General features: G+C 46.5%; 1 protein-coding gene across 1 annotated transcript in view; it reads left to right on the forward strand.

Annotated features, from left to right (window-relative positions):
* PPP1R12B (protein phosphatase 1 regulatory subunit 12B) overlaps positions 1 to 17,391 on the forward strand; it is a 322,390-nt gene extending 304,999 nt beyond the window's left edge. The window contains exons 23-25 of the mRNA XM_042780984.1: positions 4,548 to 4,601; positions 5,896 to 5,946; positions 17,305 to 17,391. Of these exons, the coding sequence (XP_042636918.1) occupies positions 4,548 to 4,601; positions 5,896 to 5,946; positions 17,305 to 17,391 (192 nt within the window). The remainder of the gene's footprint in view (positions 1 to 4,547; positions 4,602 to 5,895; positions 5,947 to 17,304) is intronic.
* The last annotated feature ends 3,162 nt before the right edge of the window (positions 17,392 to 20,553 follow it).

Genomic DNA, 20,553 nt, shown 5'->3' on the forward strand with positions numbered 1-20,553 from the left:
GATAGTTAAGTAGACAACTCCTAATGGTCTGAATGCCAGTAATTAATATGGATTATCTACTTATTAAGTACTATACCACTCCACAGGAGCTCTGGTAGCGTAGTGCCTAAGGCACTTGACTGCTAACCAGAAGGCTGGCAGTTCAAACCCACCAGCCACTCCTCGGAAGGAAGGTTGGGCAATCTACTTCCGTAGTGATACTGCCTCAGAAACCCAAGGAGGGGTTGCTATAAGTCAGGCCAACTTGAAGGCACATAACAACAACAGCAACATACTACTCCACTGTAACACAGAGGTAGTCCCAAATAGCTCCTCCTATGGTATTCATCATGTGTCAGTTCATTCATCTACACATCACATACTGGGGAGGAATAAACAAGACACTGCTAAACATAGTGCAGAGAGGTAACAAACTAGGCCAACAGCAATAAGTAGTTGCTTAGATCATATAGTAAATCAAGGGCAAAAATGATACAATAGCATAGGCTTAAGGCCCAAAGCAACGGTCTGTCTATTGCATATGCTGACTCCCCAAGGCAACACTGTCTTTCATCCTGTTGTTGTTGTTGTTATGTGCCGTCGAGTCAAACCCGACTCATAGCGACCCCTCCTTGGGTTTCCGAGGCAGTATCACTACAGAAGTAGGATTGCCCAACCTTCCTTCTGAGGAGTGGCTGGTGGGTTTGAACCGCCAGCCGTCTGGTTAGCAGGCAAGTGTCTTAGCCACTATGCTACCAGAGCTCCCGTCTTTCATCCTAGGAATAAGAAAACATAGGGGCAGAAAGACAGATAAACCATTTCCTCTTACCTCCAGGTCTAATTTAATTAGATGATGCTTTAGAGGGTGCTAGAAGTAATGACCTCATCGCCTGTGAAATAAACCCTGCAGCTAAAAGCTAGAGGACCTGCTGTCTTAGGTTATTGATGAGTTAACAGGAAACCTATTGAGTTACTGCCCTCCTGAAATGCCTAGGAACTAAGAATTCTGGAAGCTGAAGTAAAAATGACTCTTTACTGAGAGGGCATGAAATGAAAACCAGAGGTAGCTAGTTAGTTCTGGTCGTATGTTCTATTCCAAAAGCAAAGGCTGAAATGCTTGGTTATGTAGCACCAAGTACGTGGGGCTTTGGAGGATACAGGGGTTGAGTACCCTCTGAACATGTTCCAACCCCTCTGAAAAGGGGTGAGCCAGGGGGTGCCCACACTTGGAAGACAGCATTGCAAAACTGCATGGAATCCCAGCAAGACAGCCAGGCACCTGCACTTTCTGGAGAAGGGCTTGGCCAGGCACAGAATGGATGGCCTCTCCTGTGAGGTGCCTGTCAGTTTGGAAGAGGCATCCCCTTCTGCCGGGTTATAATAGTTGAATGTGGCTCTTACATTGGGAGTTTCTGAAATCTGTTGCAGCATAGACAGATAACATCTGGCTTAAAGTGATTTAGTGGAACAAGAAAAGTGGGTCATTAAATCTAAAATGAAAACACACTTGGACACACTCACTCTTGATCCCAACATTACTGAGCCAGGCGAACTGTCTTACTCACAATGTAACAGTTGCCGGCAAACACTTCCAACTCATGGCAACCCCATGCATGCCAAGTAGGACTATGCTCCACAGGGTTTTCAGTGGCTGATTTTTCTAAAGTAGATCACCAGGCCTTTCTTCTGAGGCACCTTTGGGTACACTCAAACCTCCAATTTTTCTGTTAGCAGCCAAGCACTTTAACCATTTGCATTACCCGAACTGAACCAAACTCACTGCCGTCAAGTCAGTTAGACTCATAGCCACCCCTTCTTGGGTTCCCCAGGCGGTATCTCTACAGAAGTAGATTGCCCACCCTTCCTTCCGAGGAGTAGCTGGTGGGTTTGAACCGTCAGCCTTCTGGTTAGCAGTCAAATGCTTTAGGCACTATGCCACCAGAGCTACCTTGCATTACCCAGGGACCCCTATTCACAGTTGTTAGTGTGTGCCCAAGTCAATTCTGACTCACAGTGACCGTATGTGACAGAGTAGAACTGTCCTATATGGTTTCATAGGCTATAATCTTTATGGTAGTAGATCACCAGGTGTCTTCTCCCATGGAGTGACTGGTGAGTTTGAACCACTGACTTTTTGGTTCTGGTGGCACAGTGCCTAAGACATTTAACTGCTAACCAGAAGGTTGATGGTTCAAACCCACCAGCTACTCCATGAAAGGAAGATGGGCGATCTACTCCTGTAAAGATTTACCACCTCGGAAACCCACTGGGAGTTGCTATGAGTCAGAATCAACTTGATGGCAGTGAGTTTGGTTTTTAATTTCTTTATTCACAGTAGACCCTCAGAAAATAATCTGGGGCTAAATTTTAATTTTGAATAGTGTCACATATTGGCAATGATTAATAAATACGGAGATGATGTTAGTTCTTACTAGTTATTACTCAGGCTGTATTATAGAAAATTAAGGAGCAGCCATGTGAGGAACCCAGTTTCACCTTCCCACTGGTTCCCCACCTTCTCCTCGCAGAAGCTTCTGACAGATAGCTTATTTCCTAACCTCTAAGAGTTCTTAGCTTTTCCACCAGCCCTTGCTTCATAGTGGTAAGCAACTAACAAGCTGCTGACATTGACTTGCATTGAAAATAAATGCAGCCTTTCCAGTCACTGGGGGAAAGCATTTACTTCCAGCCAGATGCTTTGATGGGTGGGTCGGGATATACTTAGTTTTGCCAAATACAAGTTATTGAAATACAGACAAAATGCTGTTGCTACAAACCTGGTCTCTGCTATTTACCAAACATGGAGTTGTTTGGCCAGACAGCAGAGGGAGGGCCTGTCAGCCTCACACATTTGTATGGAGACAGTTACCACATGGATGGACACACACAATGTTTTTACGTAAAAGGTCCACCCAAACTCTACCAAACAACCCAAACCCACAGCCATTGAGTCAATTCCAACTCAAGGCAACCCTATAAGAGTATAAGTGCCCCATTGGGTCTCCAAGGCTGTGAATCTTTACGGAAGCATCTTTCTCCCACAGAGTGGCTGGAGGTTCAAACTGATGACCTTTGGGTTAGCAGCTGAATGCCTTAACTACTGTGCCATCAGAGCTCCTTACCCATACTCTTAAGGGACCAAAAAAGAGAGTTAGTTAGCTGTCCTTTGTATAAGTGAACCCTAAAAATAGTGAAATCACCACAGTCACTCAGGCTGAGGAGAGAGAGACTTGCAGGAATATGAGCAGACTTCAAGATCTACTTCTGCTTTTTTTTTTTTTTCTTTTCCTTCTACTTCATAATAGATGCAGTGTAAAGGCAGATGGCCATGACCTTCAGAACAGAAGGTGAAAGCCCAGGACGGCAGCCAGAATTCCAAGTTTTTCTGTTAGTCCTGGCTATTCCTTGTTTGAAAAAACAGAATAAGAAAAGCTTTTTGTAAGAAGACCAGCATAATTTCTGTATCTATTAAATGTTGTTTGGGCCTGACACTAGGCATAATCGTAATATTAGAATGAAAATAAGCACCCCAAATTTATTAAATGCCTATTGAAAGCCACTCCTCGGAAGGAAGGTTGGGCAATCCTACTTCCGTAGTGATACTGCCTCTGAAACCCAAGGAGGGGTCGCTATGAGTCGGGGCCGACTCGACGGCACATAACAACAACAACAACAACAATTGAAAGCAAAATTAAAGAAAAAAAAATCCACTCAGTTCTGTACTGTAAGGCCAAAAAGGACTTGAGGATTCATTTCCATTCCCCTGCTTAAAGCAGGGTCACAGCCTGAGGTGGTTGTACTTTTTAGCTATCGTGGTTAAAACTTTGTAGCTCCTCTGCAAACTTCAGTTTAAATTGAAAGTTGAAGATGATCTACAATAAACCTTCTAACTTCCTCTTAAGTTGTATGATCAAATAGAATTTTACCTTACTTGAAAACACAAGATATAAAACAGATGAAAGTGGAACTACTCCATTTAAGCCAGGGGAGACTCTGTGAATGGGCTGGGAGCCCACCCACATGTTAAAGCCACTGCTGTAAAAGAAAAACAGCCTCCATCCCACAGACAGACTAGGGCAGGAGGAACTGTGTAGAAGAGTGTCATGGGTACCCTCTGAACGTAACCCCAAAGCCATGGGGACCTAGACCTTCAGGCTCAGGAGTTCAAGGCCTTTTAAAGAAGACAAGCCATTTGTCATTTCCTCTAGGTTTTGAAATTACTCCTGGAACAGAAGAACGGAGAGGGGTGGTGAGGTTTTAGGAAAGTAATTGGCATTGAAGACCTAGCAAATTGAGTGTGTCGGGGATGATGTCTTTGTACTTTGAGTGTTTTGAACTTCAAGAAACAGAACTTACCTGCCTTCCCCTCCCCAGTGGGAATCTAGCAAACTTCAGAGAGGCAGGTAATGTTAGGCTTAGAAAGCTGGCAGAATATATGTGCTAGGGACCCCTGCTATATGGAAAGCCCACAGCCCTGCTGTCTGTTTCTGGATATCCAGTGGTGAAGCGGAACTAGACTGGCCCTGAGTCAACTTAAGTAACAACTGTTTTCCTTCCGTTTGCACCAGCAGAAACAAGAGAAGACCTCTGACCGCTCATCAATGCTGGAGATGGAGAAACGGGTACGTGTGTATCTCTTTCCCCTCTGTTTCATCTCCTCTTCTCTTCTGACTTTCTCCAACTTTGTTGTTCGTGCCAATGGAAAAAATTCATCTTAAGAAGACTGGAGTTCTGCCACATTCCATTCCTGGCTTGATAATAAATTCTTTTTGTCTGACTCTGGGCAGCAGTTTGATTGCTTGTCCTTTTGGCATCCTCAGATGGTCAGTACTTCTGACATATTCCAGTTTTGGGTGGGAAGTGTCCTTGGAAAGTCATCTCATACATTGTTCTGCCTCCTGCTCACATGCACATACTCAAAACATATCTTGGTTTACCGTAAATCATCATACACACACACACCCAAGTCCAAGGTCTCTTTACCCTTCCCATCACCTTGAACAGAAAGGAAGTTTGGGCAGGACCCTCTGCCTTCAGTGTAGGTTGTAGGTCTTGTGACTTGAAACATGAGCCGACAGAGTCTTTCACTCAGTCTGACTGATGGGAGGATTTCTGGTTCATTTGCTGACCTCCTCCAACTGCATTCAGAATATTTTTCTGGAATTTGACATTCTTTGATTGTGAAAACTTAATTAGATTTATTGATGAACTCTAGCTTGGATTTGACCCTAGGAGTATAATATGTTCCCATCTCTCCTGTTGTTGTCTGTTTAATTTGGAAAGCAACTTAGTTTTATATTTTATTTCCTTGGCCTATAGCCAGATTTCCTTGTTATCTAATCAAGCAATTCTCATTGAGTTCAGGCCACATCGAGATTCAGTTGCTGGGAGAGAGAAATAGATGAGGGGGGAGGGATTAGGAAATAGATTATTAGAAATAGATTAGGGGACTGTTTCTTCATAGCCAATGTTGTCTACTTCCCTGCTCACCATTTGCTCCCCCTCCTGAGAGAAGCAGTTCCTAGAAATTTGGGGGCTCTTACTGAAGATCATGATGACATTTTGTTCATAGAGAGTAAGGGTCACTTGCAGTCATTTGAAGTTCCATGAAGTCTTTTAACTCAACACAATAGCATAGTGTGCCCTGGCCTTAGCCTGTTTCCATGTTGACAAGTTGTTTCCCCATATCTCTTCTAATTTTCTGAGAGGAGATTTAGATAATGTCATTTTTATTGGTGAAGTAGTTCCAGAAGTGGCGGGACCAGACAGTGTGTAAATCTCCTGGGTAAAGTTTGCCTGTGTCAGTAGACAAATGCTTTGACCATGAAGATGCTGATCATATGGCAGCTGGGAGGCAGCATTCTGACTCCCTTCTAAGGCCATTAGATGCTCACTAGTCTCATTGTTTCTAAACAGGAAAGGAGAGCCTTGGAGCGGAAAATGTCTGAAATGGAGGAGGAGATGAAGGTAGGAAGTTATTTTCTTTCTTTTGTTGTACACCTGTCCTCTGAATGCCTGCCAAGACTAGATATTTGAAGACTGGCCTGCCCCCTCCAAATTTTACTGCAGACTCATCACCCTCAAGACAAGATGATGTGTGAAGAGGAGATGAGCACCTCTCCTCACCATTTTGTAGGTCTCCCAGCTCACACAATGTCCATTGTGACTGTCTCAAAGCCCTTCTAGGAACAAATGTAGCTTTAAGGGATTTAAAGGGAGATCTCTAGCAGGCTGGAGACAAATCTGAGATGAACTTTTAAGGTTTTCCAAGCAATGGCTCATCCTCATAGGATTGGATCAAAGGATCAGAACAAAGGCCCCAATTCTGTGGAGCCCCGCATTAGGTACCTGGGGAAACCTGAGCAGAACTGAGGCTCTCTTCCCTCATGCCCTCAGCCCCTGATGGAAGGAACACAGTCAGAGTCTTTCTGCAGCAGATGAAGATTTACGCACATACTGATTGCCTGCCTCAGTCCCTTCCCCTGAGATATTTGGAAATGCCTGATATTCTCCCACTGGAATGAGCTCGTGCCACCAGATACACTTCATGGCTCACTGCCTTCTTCTCTCCCTCACCGTGACCCCTGACTCCACCTCCATTAGCCATTTTAATGGATGGTTGCCATTCTGGGCAGTTTTGAGTGACCCAAAAGTGTCAGTGCTATGGAAGGTAAATACGGAGCTGCTCAGGGTGGCCTCCTGGATGGGATTTGGGAGCATCCGACCCTGCAGTGCCTGATGCCACATGCCCCAGTCACTTAGCATTCGCTCAGGTTCATCTCCTCCTTCAAGGATTTCATTTTACTGGATATATGATGCAAAGTGTTCATTTGGGAACACTTTGGGATGGGAACAAAATGTTCATTTTGGGAACACGATGAGATTCTTTACCTGGAAAACAGAAGTTCTGGGGCAGTATTGGATAGCCCCTGGGTCTCTTTCTGTGACCAGGCCTCCCTACTAATGCAATTGGAGCACTTTGGGAGAGATGTTTATTGTTCCAGAGGCCTAAAAAGGTTGGTTATTTACTGAAAGAGCTTTTTAGGACCTGACAAGGTCACTGTTTACGCAAGATCAAGTGCTCATAAGTCTTTATGTTTCCAGAAAGAAGGAGAAGTGCCAAGCCCTGTCCTGCCTTACCCAGCCTTCCAAGGCTGTAACTGATAGCTGTCCCACAGAGTATCTAGCAGTACCTACTTACATCTCAAGCAGCACCTCTTTAAATTGTCCACGTTGACTCAGAGCAGAAATAATAAGTGGTTGATTATCCTGAGATGCTGGAAACAGGAAGGCAACACCATTAAGCTTCTACATCTTCTTTTTCCAAACCCGCCTCACCTGCCACCCAGTGGCATTCACTCTCATTTACAGCAGTGTGTTACTAGAGCTAAACAGTTCTTGATGAATGAACATCTTCAGGTCTTGGTTGCAGGGGGGCCTCTTCCTATATTTGAAACCCCCTGAGTTATACCATCTGTACCTGCTGTTAGGCACCTGTCGGTGATGCTCATTAAAAAATGACCTAAATGCTGATGAGGAGCATGTAAATGAGGCCAAAGCTGGTGCCCTCCAGTGAGTACCCAGGAGCCCGAAGCCATCCCACCAGTTACGGAATCCTGTGTCACGTCCATTCAGGCTCACACACACAGCCCCAGAAAGTGTCCATAGGGGGAGAAATTGAGCTCCTTCCTTATTTTATTCCAAATCTAAATTGGCAAATAAGGGAGCCCCTTAAGTAGGGCTATGGGTTAAAGAATACTTATATAGTTCTCTCTGTCTCTCTCTTTCCTTGTCCTGTCAGGCTATGGTTTCCTAAACTAGGTCAGGAGTCCTTCCCTTCCCTCAGCAGAGATTACATTACATAAAATTGTGTGCTTTCCCCAGCTAACAGCTATTTGCCAGCCAACTTCATATTAAGTTCTTTCAAATTATCAAGTGGAGCCAGATCAAGATGGTTTAGTCCCCAAACCAATAGCTAAGCTGACTCGACACTGATTTTTTAGTTTAAAAAGACCTGCCATTTGGTCCATTGCCAATGTTCTCATTAGCGATTACAAAGCCAATGGAGAAGAAATCCTGCCAGCTCTAAAGCCCCTGAACACCATTGGCTCAAATCAAAGCCTTTATACAGGTTTTCAAAGTGTCCAGCTCCCCCTAGAGGACTAGGGGGCGGAGCATCAGAGTCTCTCCACTCACCAATGTTAAGTTTGTATATTTAGAGTTTTAATCCATTTCTTTGGAGGCAAAAACTTCAAATATACAGATGTAAACATCATAAAATTGGTATCACCCCAAAGGAATCCAACAAAATATTTGGTTAGTTCTCTAGCTCTTTATACAAACTGCAGTTTATGGTGACCAATGTCTCTGGAGTAATTAAAGCCAAAATCCCCAGGTACTAAGTCACCAGCCAATAGACAGATGACCATCTTGTCAACCTGGAATCCAGTAGCACTCAGGCCAGTTAGTCTCCATGCTTGTTGTGTATTCAGTTTATAACAAGTTCCCATACCTTTTTGGAACAATCAGTAGGGAGCAGTTTGAAGATGCAGTAGGTGGTCAAGGACGAGAAGTGATGTCTGTGCTGCATGCAGCCTGTGGACCAGGGTTGGAGAGTGAAATGGGGGACCCTGAGGTGGGCTCACCCAGTTGGGGATGGGCTCTGTGGTTGTGACCTGGGTTGTGCCTTTCTGGCCTTTACTTGGGAAGGTAAGTATTTATTAATTCTCCCCCAGGAGAAATTCCACCCAGATCCTGGATTGGAGCAGGGTGCCATGCCAGCCTCTTGACATGCACGCATGTCATTGTGAGCCCTGCTGGGCCTGGAGCTGTCTTGGGATGCGTGCACATCAGACTCAACTACTTTTCTACTGCATCCTTCATTCAGCATCAGCTTCCTTGCCAGACCTTCTCCCTTCCTTTCCCAGGTCCTTGCATGAGAGGGGCCCAGCAGCCAATCCCCTTTTAGTCTGGTCTTGGAATTTTTATTTTATTTACTCTGAAAAGTTCACTAGCCTAATCCTGCCCCTACACTCTGCCCTTGCTGCCCTGCTCCATACCCCACTCCCCTCTCCGTCCCCTTGCTACTCCTATTTTCAGTACTGCTTCCTATAGAACACTCCACTGGATTGTTTCCTGCCTCCATCCCTCATGCTCATAACTTCCAAATTCTCCCACTTTAGTCTGCTTGCATTCACATGTTAGATGGAGTCATTTTCATACCTTATGTTTTAGTATTATTCTCAGAGGCAGGGACCACTTCATATAATGACAGTGATTGTGTTGAAAGTTTTGGCCCAAGGTAAACACCAAAGAAGGGTGAGAGCCAAGGACTTTCCATTGGTTCTGACATTTGGCACTTGCCCATCCCTTTACATTTTTCCACACGCAGTGCCACGATCCCCGTCCTCTGTCCTTGCCGTGGCTGAGATGTGTGCAGTGGGCAGAGAGCCCAGGCCCTACCCTCCAATGGCTCCATGGCACTGTCTGGCCAACCTACCTTTTCTCCAAGGTGCCAATTCTCCCTTGGTGGGGAAAGAGATATTCAGCAGTTTGTCTCTGCTTGTTTTTCCTTTTCACTGTTCTTCCCCTTTATGCTACCTTTCATTTCCTTGCTTCTTCACTTCCAAATAGTTGTAAGTTCACTAATCTTTCATTGCTGTCATTCTCATCCTTGAGAGTATGAGAGACTTTTCTCTGGGACGTGGTGACTTCTTTGTCGCCATTGTAGCGTATAGGGTCTGCATCCTCACCTATGAAATACAGCAGACCTAACATAATCCTTCACATAACAAAATCACTTTCCTCCTCCCCCAGAGCTGATAGTCTCCATTTCAGGGTCAGTGCAGATGACCACTTATGAAGGACAATAGAGCAGGCAGGCTGGGGTATAATCCCATATGAGCTGAAGTCTTTAGATCCCTATGGGATAAGTATTTAGGAAGAATGTCTGTGGACTGGTTACTATGTTGCATTTACAACACTGACAGATATTAAGGGCTGCACTGGCACATCAGTCCACCCAGCTCTACATGGTCAGACCTTCACCATTTCTTCACCTTTTGTGCACGGCTCTGATTTCCAGAATACAAGTCTTTTTTGTGAAAACTTTAAGCAGCTCCCAGACTCTGTATGAACTGAGACAGAGAGAGTCCAGTTAGCTGTGCATGTGGTGATGCAGATGATCACATGGCAGGTCAGAGGCCAGGTAGCGGTTTCGGTCCCTCAGCACACTCTCTGGACCGCAGAGAGGCAGAGGTTATTTTGGCCGCCTACAGAGCAGGTTGCAGGACCACCCAGAGAGCTGCCCATTTTTGTATTATTTTGGAGCATGTCACTTCAACCTTTGAATCACTACATGCCCCCATATGAAAATGTTTAAACAACAGACCCTCTTTAATTTTCCTCCTATTTTAACAATAAAAACTAAATACTGTAAGAGGAGAACCTAGAAAGAAAACAGGTGGGAGTAGGGGATGGGGTCTCAGGGAAGGACGGGAGATGGGGCAACTCAAGGACAACAGCTGGATTTGGGCTCACCCTGCACCCTCAGCTCCCATCCCCGTGATGACAAAGAAGGCCCCTAGCCATATGGCGGGCTGTCATTTCCAGAAGCGATCAAGACGCTCATGGTAACCTTCAGCGTGTTCAGGCCTCAGCCAAGAATCACCGACACAGCTCCCCCTCCTGGTGCTTTGCTCCATCCTTCCCTCCCCTTTGCTCTCATCCTGCCTGCCCTTCTCATTTCCTTTCTTGCATGCAAACTAAAAACAAAAACAAAAAGTCACGTGATTTCTTTGTCCTACTTTTGTTTCCTCTGGTCTGTCTTGTCTCTGTCTTGTCTTGTCTGTCTTTCCCCTCCATGTCTCACTCTCCACAGAACCTCCACCAGCTCAAACAGATTCAAACCTTGAAGCAGATGAACGAGCAACTACAGGCTGAGAACAGGGCCCTGACCCGAGTGGTGGCCAGACTCTCGGAGTCCATGGAGTCCTCGGAAACCCAAGAGCTCTAGGCCTTGCCCCTCCTCTCCACCTCACTTCCCTCCTCCACTGCTCCAGGCAGGTTCATTCTTCTTGTTGGTCCCAGGCACTCTGTGCTCATCCCCCCACGCCACCAGGGCCTCCACGTGCAGGTTCCTGTTAAGGTTGGTCCTCTGGAGGCAGAAGGAGCCAAGGCTGAGACCATAAGCTGGGATTTAACATTCTTGGTGAAGGGTGACAGTAGGGGAGACCTCAGCTGGGGTGAGCAGTATATGTGGTAAGATTACCACACTACTTTCTCTTTTGCTAGAGATGGAATACGTACTAGGTCACCCGGCTGCACAGACACATGGGCACGCACGGTGGGTGTGGATGCATGTGCCTGTTTACCTACACGCACACACACTTCTTCAGTGGGGTCATTGCAAGACTGAGATAGTCAACAGTGATGCAAGTGCAGCCTGGTCCCTGGAACATTTGGGGGTTGGTCCTGGACTCCAAATTGTGATTGGGCTTGGGGTAACCTAATCTAGAGGCTCTCAAACCCTGTCTGAATGTTAGAAACACCTCCTTTTAAATAATATCCCAATGTCTATGCCCCCCCCGCCCCCCGCAAAAATCAGGTTTCATTGGTCTTGGCTGAGAGCCAGGCATCAGTATTTACTCACAGCTCCTGTTGTTGCTTATGTGCAGCCAGGTTTGAGAACCACTGCCCTTTGGAGACCAGAGAACTAAGTCCCCACAGCTGACAGCTTTGCTGGGTGAGGAGGACTAGGGCTGAAGGCTAGCGGTGTTCTGGCCCAGCTCCACTACCAGCAAAAGCAGACTCCTTTCCACCATGTGAGCAGACCTGGATAAGCACTCTTTGCCTCCTTTCCACAGTCATCTTTGCTTTCCTCTCCCACCTCGCAAGGCATTGGCCTCGTCCCGGTCACCATTCTCTGGGCCCTGAGTATGTTTCTCCTCTGAGTGTGTGAGCTGTGAGACAGAACACAGCCTGTATCCATAAGCCCTCACACAGCCAGACCCTTCCTAATGGAGCTGGCTTTGCAAAGAAGGTGACAGGCGACAGAGCAGAGAGAGGGATTTGCAGGGTATGTCGTAAACTGGAGCTTTCCTCAGCCATGGGTCTGAGGGACAACTCACAGATCACTTGTCTTCCGTCTCAGGATGGTGTGATGGGGTCATCACTGCTGAGCAGTTTCACTCTCTGAAATGAGTTTTTAATGTGCAGTGACAGTCTAATTAGTTCTAACCAGAGCCTGTTCTTTTTTCTGCCTATTTGCTTCTGCCTTTGGGGTCAGTAGCTGGCAACTAATACCCGTAGATCTGAAGCACCCAAATGAGCATGAGCGCCGAGCTAACACCCTGCTGCAGATGCTATCACAAGCCCAGAGAAAATGGAAAGGCGTGTGTGACCGTGGCCTGGCACCGGGTGGCTCCATCACCCTGCTTAGAGCCACGGTTAAGTCCAAACTCCATGCTTTAAAATAAGCCTCAAGATGCCTGGGAAATTTGACTTAGGGTGAGCTAGGACCCCCCAAAAGATAGCCCAGTTATTTTTAGTTTCCCACTTTGTGCAGTATTATAGGATCTGGGGCAAAACTAGATCTCGTGCTCCCAGTAACTACTAACCTGATAATAGTTGTCATTTATGAAGGTCTGCACTGAGTGCTTCAGACGCTTGATCTTACACGTTCCCCCAGAGCAGGCACTTTACATGTGGAGAAAACTGAGTCACAGATTAAGTAACTTGCCCAAGGTCACCCAGAAAGCAACAGAACCAAAATTCAAACCAAATATGTTAGGTTCCAGAGCCCAAGCATGTAACCACTGTGATATCTGCGTAGTTGGCATAGAGTCTAAGGCATTTGCTAAGCATATGGCCTCAACAATTCAAGAAGGGTCTATTGAGCAACTGCTGTGTGCTCCAGCATTGCAGCTGGAGGCTGAGGTACAGCCTTCTGCTTTCTCAGCACTCTGAGGCTTTCCTGCTGAAGGTTAACTTCCAAAGAGCCACTTACCTACCAACAGATTTTCCTGCTCTAAAGGCAGTCACTGCCTGTATGACCCTCTGTATCAGGGGTCAGCAAATTCTGGCCCACAGGTCCAGCCCGAGAGCCATGCAAATAGGTTTTTTTTTTTTTAAATCAGAAGAATACTACTACTTCACAACACATGGAAGTGCTATAAACTTACAGTTCCAGTGTTTATAAATAAAGTTTTATTGGAACTGAGCCATGCTCCTTCATTTATGTATTATAACAAGTATGTCTGGGGGTGCTTTCACTCAGAGTTGAGTAGTTGTAACACAGAGCAGATAACCAACAAAGCCTTAACTGCTCACTGTCTTGTCCTTTACAGGGAAAACTCGCCAACCCCCACCCTAGAGAAAGATGAACTAAGCCAAACTGGCAGTGTGGTCAAGAGAGTTTGCCTTTTTTTTTTAAATTCTCCCCTGGAGAAGTTGCCTTGCCTCTCAGTGTGTAGTACAAGTCACTTACCCACAAAATACAAGTGGGGACCCCCTTCCCACTTCCTGTGTATTCAAAAGCCAGGTAGCTCAGGGAAGGCTCCTTCTGAGCCCTTGACTCTGCAGCTGCAGGGCCCTCAAACCCTCTTCCTCTTTAACTCCTTCCTGATCAAAGACTTGTAGGAAGTAATATTTGAGAAAACATCAACTTCATTTTATTTGCCCAAGGCACTGTCACATCAAACAGAGGAAGGTTGGAAATTGAAAAACTAAAGTCCAGAGAGTTGAAATCATAAAGCTTTGTTAAACCTCCTGCTTGGCTAGTGCTTTCCCAGATGTTCTTATTTAATCATTCTTTAACTTCAAGTGAATATCAGATAACATTGTTCATTTCCCCTTCTCCCTTTTGAGGATGAAGTTTATAAGGCTCCCCCCCTCCAATTTCTACATTCCATTTCTTGTACTTTTTGACACTCCCTGAAGATGTCAGCCGTAGCCTGTGGCAGCTGGGAAATTGCCTTGTCCAACTTTTTTCCTAAGGAATTGAGTTCTTAATGTAGAAATAAATCACCAAAGCTCAAGGAGTTGTTTGGACATTTTGGACATTTTTTTTAAGAAGGGGAAAGCGGTTTAGTTCTGATTTGATGAACTGCTAGCAGTGAAACACAATCCATTGCCACAGATCACTTCTCTCCCACCTATGGAATCCCATCATGGAACTAGGGCTTTCAGAGTCTCGCTGATACCCCAGCTGTAGGCCCCAGGATGGGGCATCAGAGAGCAGATGGCACAGTGATGCGTTAGGAGGCCACCCTGGGCTGACGTTTTCTGAAAATCTTGTTGTAATGAGTTTTGGGGGCACTCAGTCTGGCAGTCCTGGCTGCAGGAGTGGAGGCATGAGAGACAGGCTGCCAGAGCAGCTTTGACTGGGTTGGAGGTGGGAGAAGCTGGGTCCAAGGCCTGTTTTCTGGATCAGAAGCCTCTCAGTGAGTTTTCAGATTACCTTGCCTACCCTCCCACATTCAAGGGAGAACTCATTGAGCCAGTAGGAATACTCTATATTGCATCGCATATTGTGCACATCAGCCCAATCCACATCTGTTACCTTCTGTGGGCCTTGCAGAGTGCCTCCTGTGTGGGGGATAGGGCAGGATTGTTCTTTTGTGGATGCAGAAATGGAAACCCAGAGGGCCCAGGTGTTTGCCTAAAGCAACAGAGCATCAGTGACAATGCCGATACTGGAATTTCCATTTCTGGACTTCTGGTGTTTCACTTTCCATGTTCAGCCCACCCTGTTACCTTGCTGAGTAATGAAAGAATGGGCATTGGAGTCAGAGACACCTGGATTCAGTATCAGCTTTGCCATTGGACTAGTCCTGAAACCCTTGTTTCTTCATTTGTTGTTGTTATGTGCAGTCGAGTCAGACTCGACTCACGGCGACCCCTCCTTGGGTTTCCGAGACAGTATTACTACAGAAGTAGATTGCCCAACTTTCCTTCCAAGGAGTGGCTGGTGGGTTTGAACCTCTAGCCTTCTGGTTAGCAGTCAAGTGCCTTAGGCACTACGCCACCAGAGCTCCTAATTTGTAGGAAGAAGGATAAGGGTGCTGTCGGGCACTCATGAGATCATGGAAGTGAGACCTCTAACACAGTGCCTTTCACATTGTAGATGTTTACTTTTTCTTTCCTTTCCCCTTATAAAAACTCTTTATATATCTGTGGATCATTGTTTTCACAGCATAAGTGTGTATATACATGTATATTTGTATAATTTAACCTGTTTCTCCCCTGAGAGATAGAGGAAGCAAAGATTATATTCATTAAGGTACAGTTCCAAACCAAAACCAAACTCACTGCCGTTAAGTCGGATCCGACTCATAGTGACCCCCCTTTGGGTTTCCGAAATGATATCACTATGGAAGTAGATTGCCCAGTCTTCCTTCTGAGGAGTGGCTGGTAGGTTTGAGCTGGCAGCCTTCCAGTTAGCAGTCAAATGCCTTAGGCACTATGCCACCAGAGCTCCCAAGGTATAGTTAGATGGCCTGAATGGTTAAGCAGAGCCAGAACTAGAGCTGAATGGCCTCATGACCCCTCAGCCCAAGCTACCTTTTTTTTTTTTTTACCAGAGGCATTGCCTGGCCCAGAGGTTCTGATATCGGAGAGATTTATCAATCAAAGGACATCTGTTTTGAACAGATATGGGCGTGGACTTTTGTAGCCTTCATGGTGAAGACTGATTTACCCTCTAAACTAAATCTCTCTTGCTGCCAAAAGGGCCCACACATTAACCATACCTTACTAACATCCCACTAGGATTTTTCAGGTGCACAACTTACCTGTCAGAGTGCCTGATGATGGATAAAGCCTTGGAGATACAGGCTGGGCTGAGGGATGTGGCTTTTCCTCTGTTCCACAAGATAGACAGCACCGTGCATAAGGCTCCAAGATGGCAGAACTGACAGATTGGAAATTTCCACTCCCTCTTCCCCAGAAGGGACCTATTTCCTGGAATTATATCATCATCCCCTAAAACTGCTGATAAGAGCTCTGAGTATTGCTGGGAACTAGCAGTGGGGGTCTTGGGGTAGTCAGAGTTAAATACATGCTTCGTGCCCACTGTGGCTCACAGCTCTGTGGTGATGGCATCTGTAAGCTCCCCGGGTTTAGTGGTTGAAAGGAGATATGTGCAGTATGACCAGTGACAGCGTTGATGAGTTACATCATTGAAGGCACCCGGGAGAAGGACCGCTTAAACCATCTCGTGCTTGTAGCAGGAAAGCTGTGTCCTGCCCTTCTGTATTTTTGTTTTTGACGGGCTGTGAAGTAGTGTCCTCTTTTAACTCATGCTAGGTGGCCCCTACTCCCTTCTGAATTCCTTCCCTGGGTCCTCGTCAGCCTGTATGGGCACTCCCTAATTTCTCTAGGCTAAAGGTAAGATTGAGGGCAGGAACAATTTAAAGTCGTTCATGATTCAGTAGAATCAGTGAATATACAGTGTGGAACATGAAGCCCGTATTCAAAGAAATAAGATTATTACTTAATATGTTAGTTCAAAAGATGGAGGGTGTTCTGGTTACCTAGTGCCACTCTCACAGGAATATACCACAAATGGGATGGTTTAAACAAACAGGAGTTTATTCTCTTACAGTTTGGAGCCTTTAAGTCCAAGTTCAAAGTGCCAGGCTTTAGGGACTGGGTAAAAGCCCCTCAACCTTGGGGTCCAGCTCTGCCTCCTGCTCCCGGCCCACTGGAGCTAAAGGCGTTTCTTCACTTAGACAGCTTCTAGCTGCTGAGGCTGTCAAACCCAAGGTTGACAAATAAAAAGGCACAGCCCCAATATTACCAAGCCACATGGCAGGCCATTAATTTAAATCCATTGTAAGTCCCAAGGTTGGCAGAGCATGGCAGGCTGCTGAACAACCACACGGCTACCTGCGGGGTCCAAGCGTGTCATAAACTAGAGACCATTCCCAAGGCTTCTCCTTATATACAGGAAGCAGACCACATCCCAAAGGCAGCTACTCAGCTGCCTGTGGTAGATCCCACCGTGGAGTTGATTGCCAGTCTCATCATGGGGAATAACTACCACCAGCTGCCCAGCCACTCAACTGGGCCCAGCCAAGGTGACATACAAACGTAACCACCACAGAGGGGTAGTGATCTCCCTAAATATTATTAACATTACCAACTCAGTAAATAGGAAGATTCAAGAGAATTTCATTCCTGGGAGAAGGGGCAGTGGCAGTATATTAGGGAAGCTGTCTCAGAAGATTCTGCGCCCCCGAGGTCCTGGCCTGCCTGCTCAGGGTGGGGGTCACAGAGGTGACCATGCCACCCTCTAACACACCTTTCCCTCTGTCACCTCTCCAGGTGTTAACAGAACTGAAATCTGACAACCAGAGGCTGAAAGACGAAAATGGTGCCCTCATCAGAGTCATCAGCAAACTGTCCAAATAGCCTAGGCTCCAGAAGTAGGAGGGAGGGGATGGCATGCACTGTCCTCAGCCCTCTTTTCCAGCCATTGCCTTCCAGCCAAAAGAGGTGAATGTTTTGGTGGAAGGACACTTCCCTCTGACCCCTTCCAGTCACCTCCTCTGCACTGTACATTCTCTCGCGCTCTCTGAGCCCCGTTCCTCCCACACTCCCAGCCCCTGAGTTTTATGACCGTTTTAATTGAAGCATGATTGTGATCATTCGAGCCATCTGGAGAAGGCCTTGGGGAGTACACCAGCCTCAGCTCTAAACCCCCCAACTTCCTGCTGCTCAGCTACTTTGTCCACATCAGTCCAAACGTGTGAGGCTCCTACCCAAATCAGTACCCCACCGCCCTGTGCACTGACTCTGTGTCCTCTGGTAAAGGCAAGGCTCGTGGTGGTAACTCCGGGACCCTGAACGGGGCCCAAGAGAAATGAATAATCGGAGAACCACAGAACTGTGTTACTCTTGGATTCCAAAGGTGACAGCGATTCTGCAGAAGGCTCTGTTCTCCTCAGGAGCGCCCCTTCTCTAACTCCCTGCTGGCATTATGTTTATTTTTTCTGTCTACAACCCACTTACCATCCCTGATGAACCCTAACCTCTGTTCCTCCCTCATGCCTGGCCCTTTCCCCAAGGCTCAGATGCCCTGGCTCCTTTGTCCCTTAGCTTGCTTTCATCCTTCCTTCTCACCCTCCCAGCCTCGCCTCCTGATGTAAAAGCTAGGACCTCAGTTGTCTATGGCCATAATGGGAAGTCCTTTCTCCTGGGCCACTCTGAAGAATAGAATGGCCATGGTGGGGGTACCACCTGCTGCCCTCTCCATGAAAAGCCAGGCCATGGCACTAAGTGTCAACCCATTGTTTGATGTCCCACTCGTTTTCTCCAAGAGAGTAAGTTTCTTTATTAGAAAGTCTGGGCTCTGAATCCCCCCTTCTGCCTCACCTCTCTTTGATCTTATCTCCCTCTCTTCACTCTGACACTTCCTGAGAAACAGAGTCATTGCAGCTAGGAGGAGAGATGGGGAGGGTAGACTGTGGGAGATAGAACAGGGGTGGAAGCAGGTTAGAAAGACGTGGTGTAAGTAGAGTATCTGGGGACACTGCACCATTGTGACAAAGGTGACAGAAGGTTTCCCACTGTGCTGTGTGGTGTTGGCTGCCATCAAGTCAACCCACTCAGAGCAACTCCGTGCAGAACGAGACACTGCCTGGTCCCGCGCCATCCCCAGGTTGGTTGCAAGTGGAAGCATTGTGTTCCATGGGGTTTCCAATGACTGGTTTGTGTTTTTTTTGCCCCTCCAATTTAGCCAAGGTGTTTCCAGTCACCTCTACTTTTTGGAAGTAGATCGTCAGGCCTTTCTTCCTAGTCCATCTTTGTCTGGAAGCTCCTCTGAAACCTATTTGGAATCATAGCAACTGACACACAAGCCTCCTCTGACAGACAGGGTGGCTGCTCGCAAGGGTCATTGGCCGGGAGAATGGGGATGGATTGGGTTATTTCTGGTGGTTAGATTTAGGGGAGAGAGATTTGTGTTTTTAAAGGCCAAAAGGAGAAATGACTTCTTAAGAGAGATTTAAAGAAAAGGATGAGATACTTTCGTCCCATTGGTGAGAGTTGTGGGACTTCAAAGTGAGCAGGCCCAGGGGGTGACTTCCCATTGCTGTGTCACAGGATCCCATGGTCGGGAAGCCTCAGGTGGCTGTGCATTTGTTACTGGAAGGTGGGGCGGCTCTGATAACCACACAGGTTTCCTGAACGTGAGCTGAGGTGCGCTGTGGGTCCTCCACACAGCCCTGTTCTACCCTTGGCTGCTCTTGCCTCTGACAGCCGTTCAGATGGGTGCTGTTGGTGATCTGCCCTTAACCTTCTAATTGCAGTAGCCCTAGTCCTTTCCGTTGTTCCTCAGATGGTATCCTTTCCATGCCTGTGTTATTTTAGTCATCTTCCTCTAGACAGAAACAGCCTTTTAAAATACCGTGTCCAGTTGCAGACAGAATATCCCATGAGTCCAGTGCAAAATTAAACCATTAGTTCTTGACAGTGACCCAATAATAATACTGTACTTGCTTTTTGTAGGAGTCTTACCCCTTGGTTGGTTCATTTTAAGCATGTAGGTCATTTAAGTCCCCATCAGTTTATGGTTGCTGGAGGTGTTCAGTGCTTGGAGTGGCCCACTCTCTTAATACACGCACTACCTCTGTCTGTCTGTGATCTCTTCCCAGGCTGCCATGCCGGTGTAGTTCTTCATGGCCCTCTGAGACAGTGAGTGCTCCTTAAACCAGAAGCTACAATTTCCAGATCCCAGTCCCAGAATAGGAGATGTGTCTCCTCTGGGGGAAAAAAAAAAAAAAAAAAAAAACCTAATTTGTAGAATATACCAAACTCTCTCTTCCATTTCCAACCATTTTCCAAGAAATGCTCCTGCCATCTTGGGATTCTGTATTCTCGCAGGAGCACGGTAAGCCCAGTTCTCAGGGGATGCTGAGTTAGAGTGAGCAGTGCCCTATCGTCCACCGTATGCATTTCCTTCATCTGAGAGAGAGAGGAAATCAACAGAGGTGTTGATGGATTCTCCTAGCACTTCTTGGATATTGGGGGTTGAGGCCGCTGCCACCTCTTTCTCAGGAAAAGAAAATCAGATTATTAGGAAAACATGGTGCTCCATGTCTATTAGACCAGGTTAAGGAGCTATAGGGAGTTAGTCTCCTTAGATCTCTTGGTGCCCTTCAGAAGCGTTGGAGGCTGGTTCTCAAAACTCTTAGCTTCGTGTCCCACGTTTGCTGCTTCACACAGCCCTTGTGTGTTAACTCTGCCTTTTCTTGCCAGAAAGTTTGCCTTGTGGACCGAGAAGCTTAAAAGCTTTTCAATCTCAGGAATTCTAGATTCTGTGGCCAAGAACTAATTCATGAAGGCATAAACCATAGGGAATTTCAGGCACTCTCTCTTATACTACTCATTTTAATGGACAAATAAACTCTGAATTTTGGTCTCTTCAGAGAATAAGCTACCTTCCTTTACCATTCTGTTTTACTGGAAGCCCTGTGAAGCAGTAGCTGTCGGCCTGTAACAGCTAGCAGTTTGCGGGAGGCGCCAGCATAGGCAGGCCTGCCTTCCCATGTGTCACTCTGCCAGTCAGTCACT

The sequence above is a fragment of the Orycteropus afer genome, unplaced genomic scaffold (assembly GCF_000298275.1).
Source record: "Orycteropus afer afer isolate SDZICR_OR568_19922 unplaced genomic scaffold, OryAfe1.0 scaffold00075, whole genome shotgun sequence".
Lineage (NCBI taxonomy): Eukaryota > Metazoa > Chordata > Mammalia > Tubulidentata > Orycteropodidae > Orycteropus > Orycteropus afer.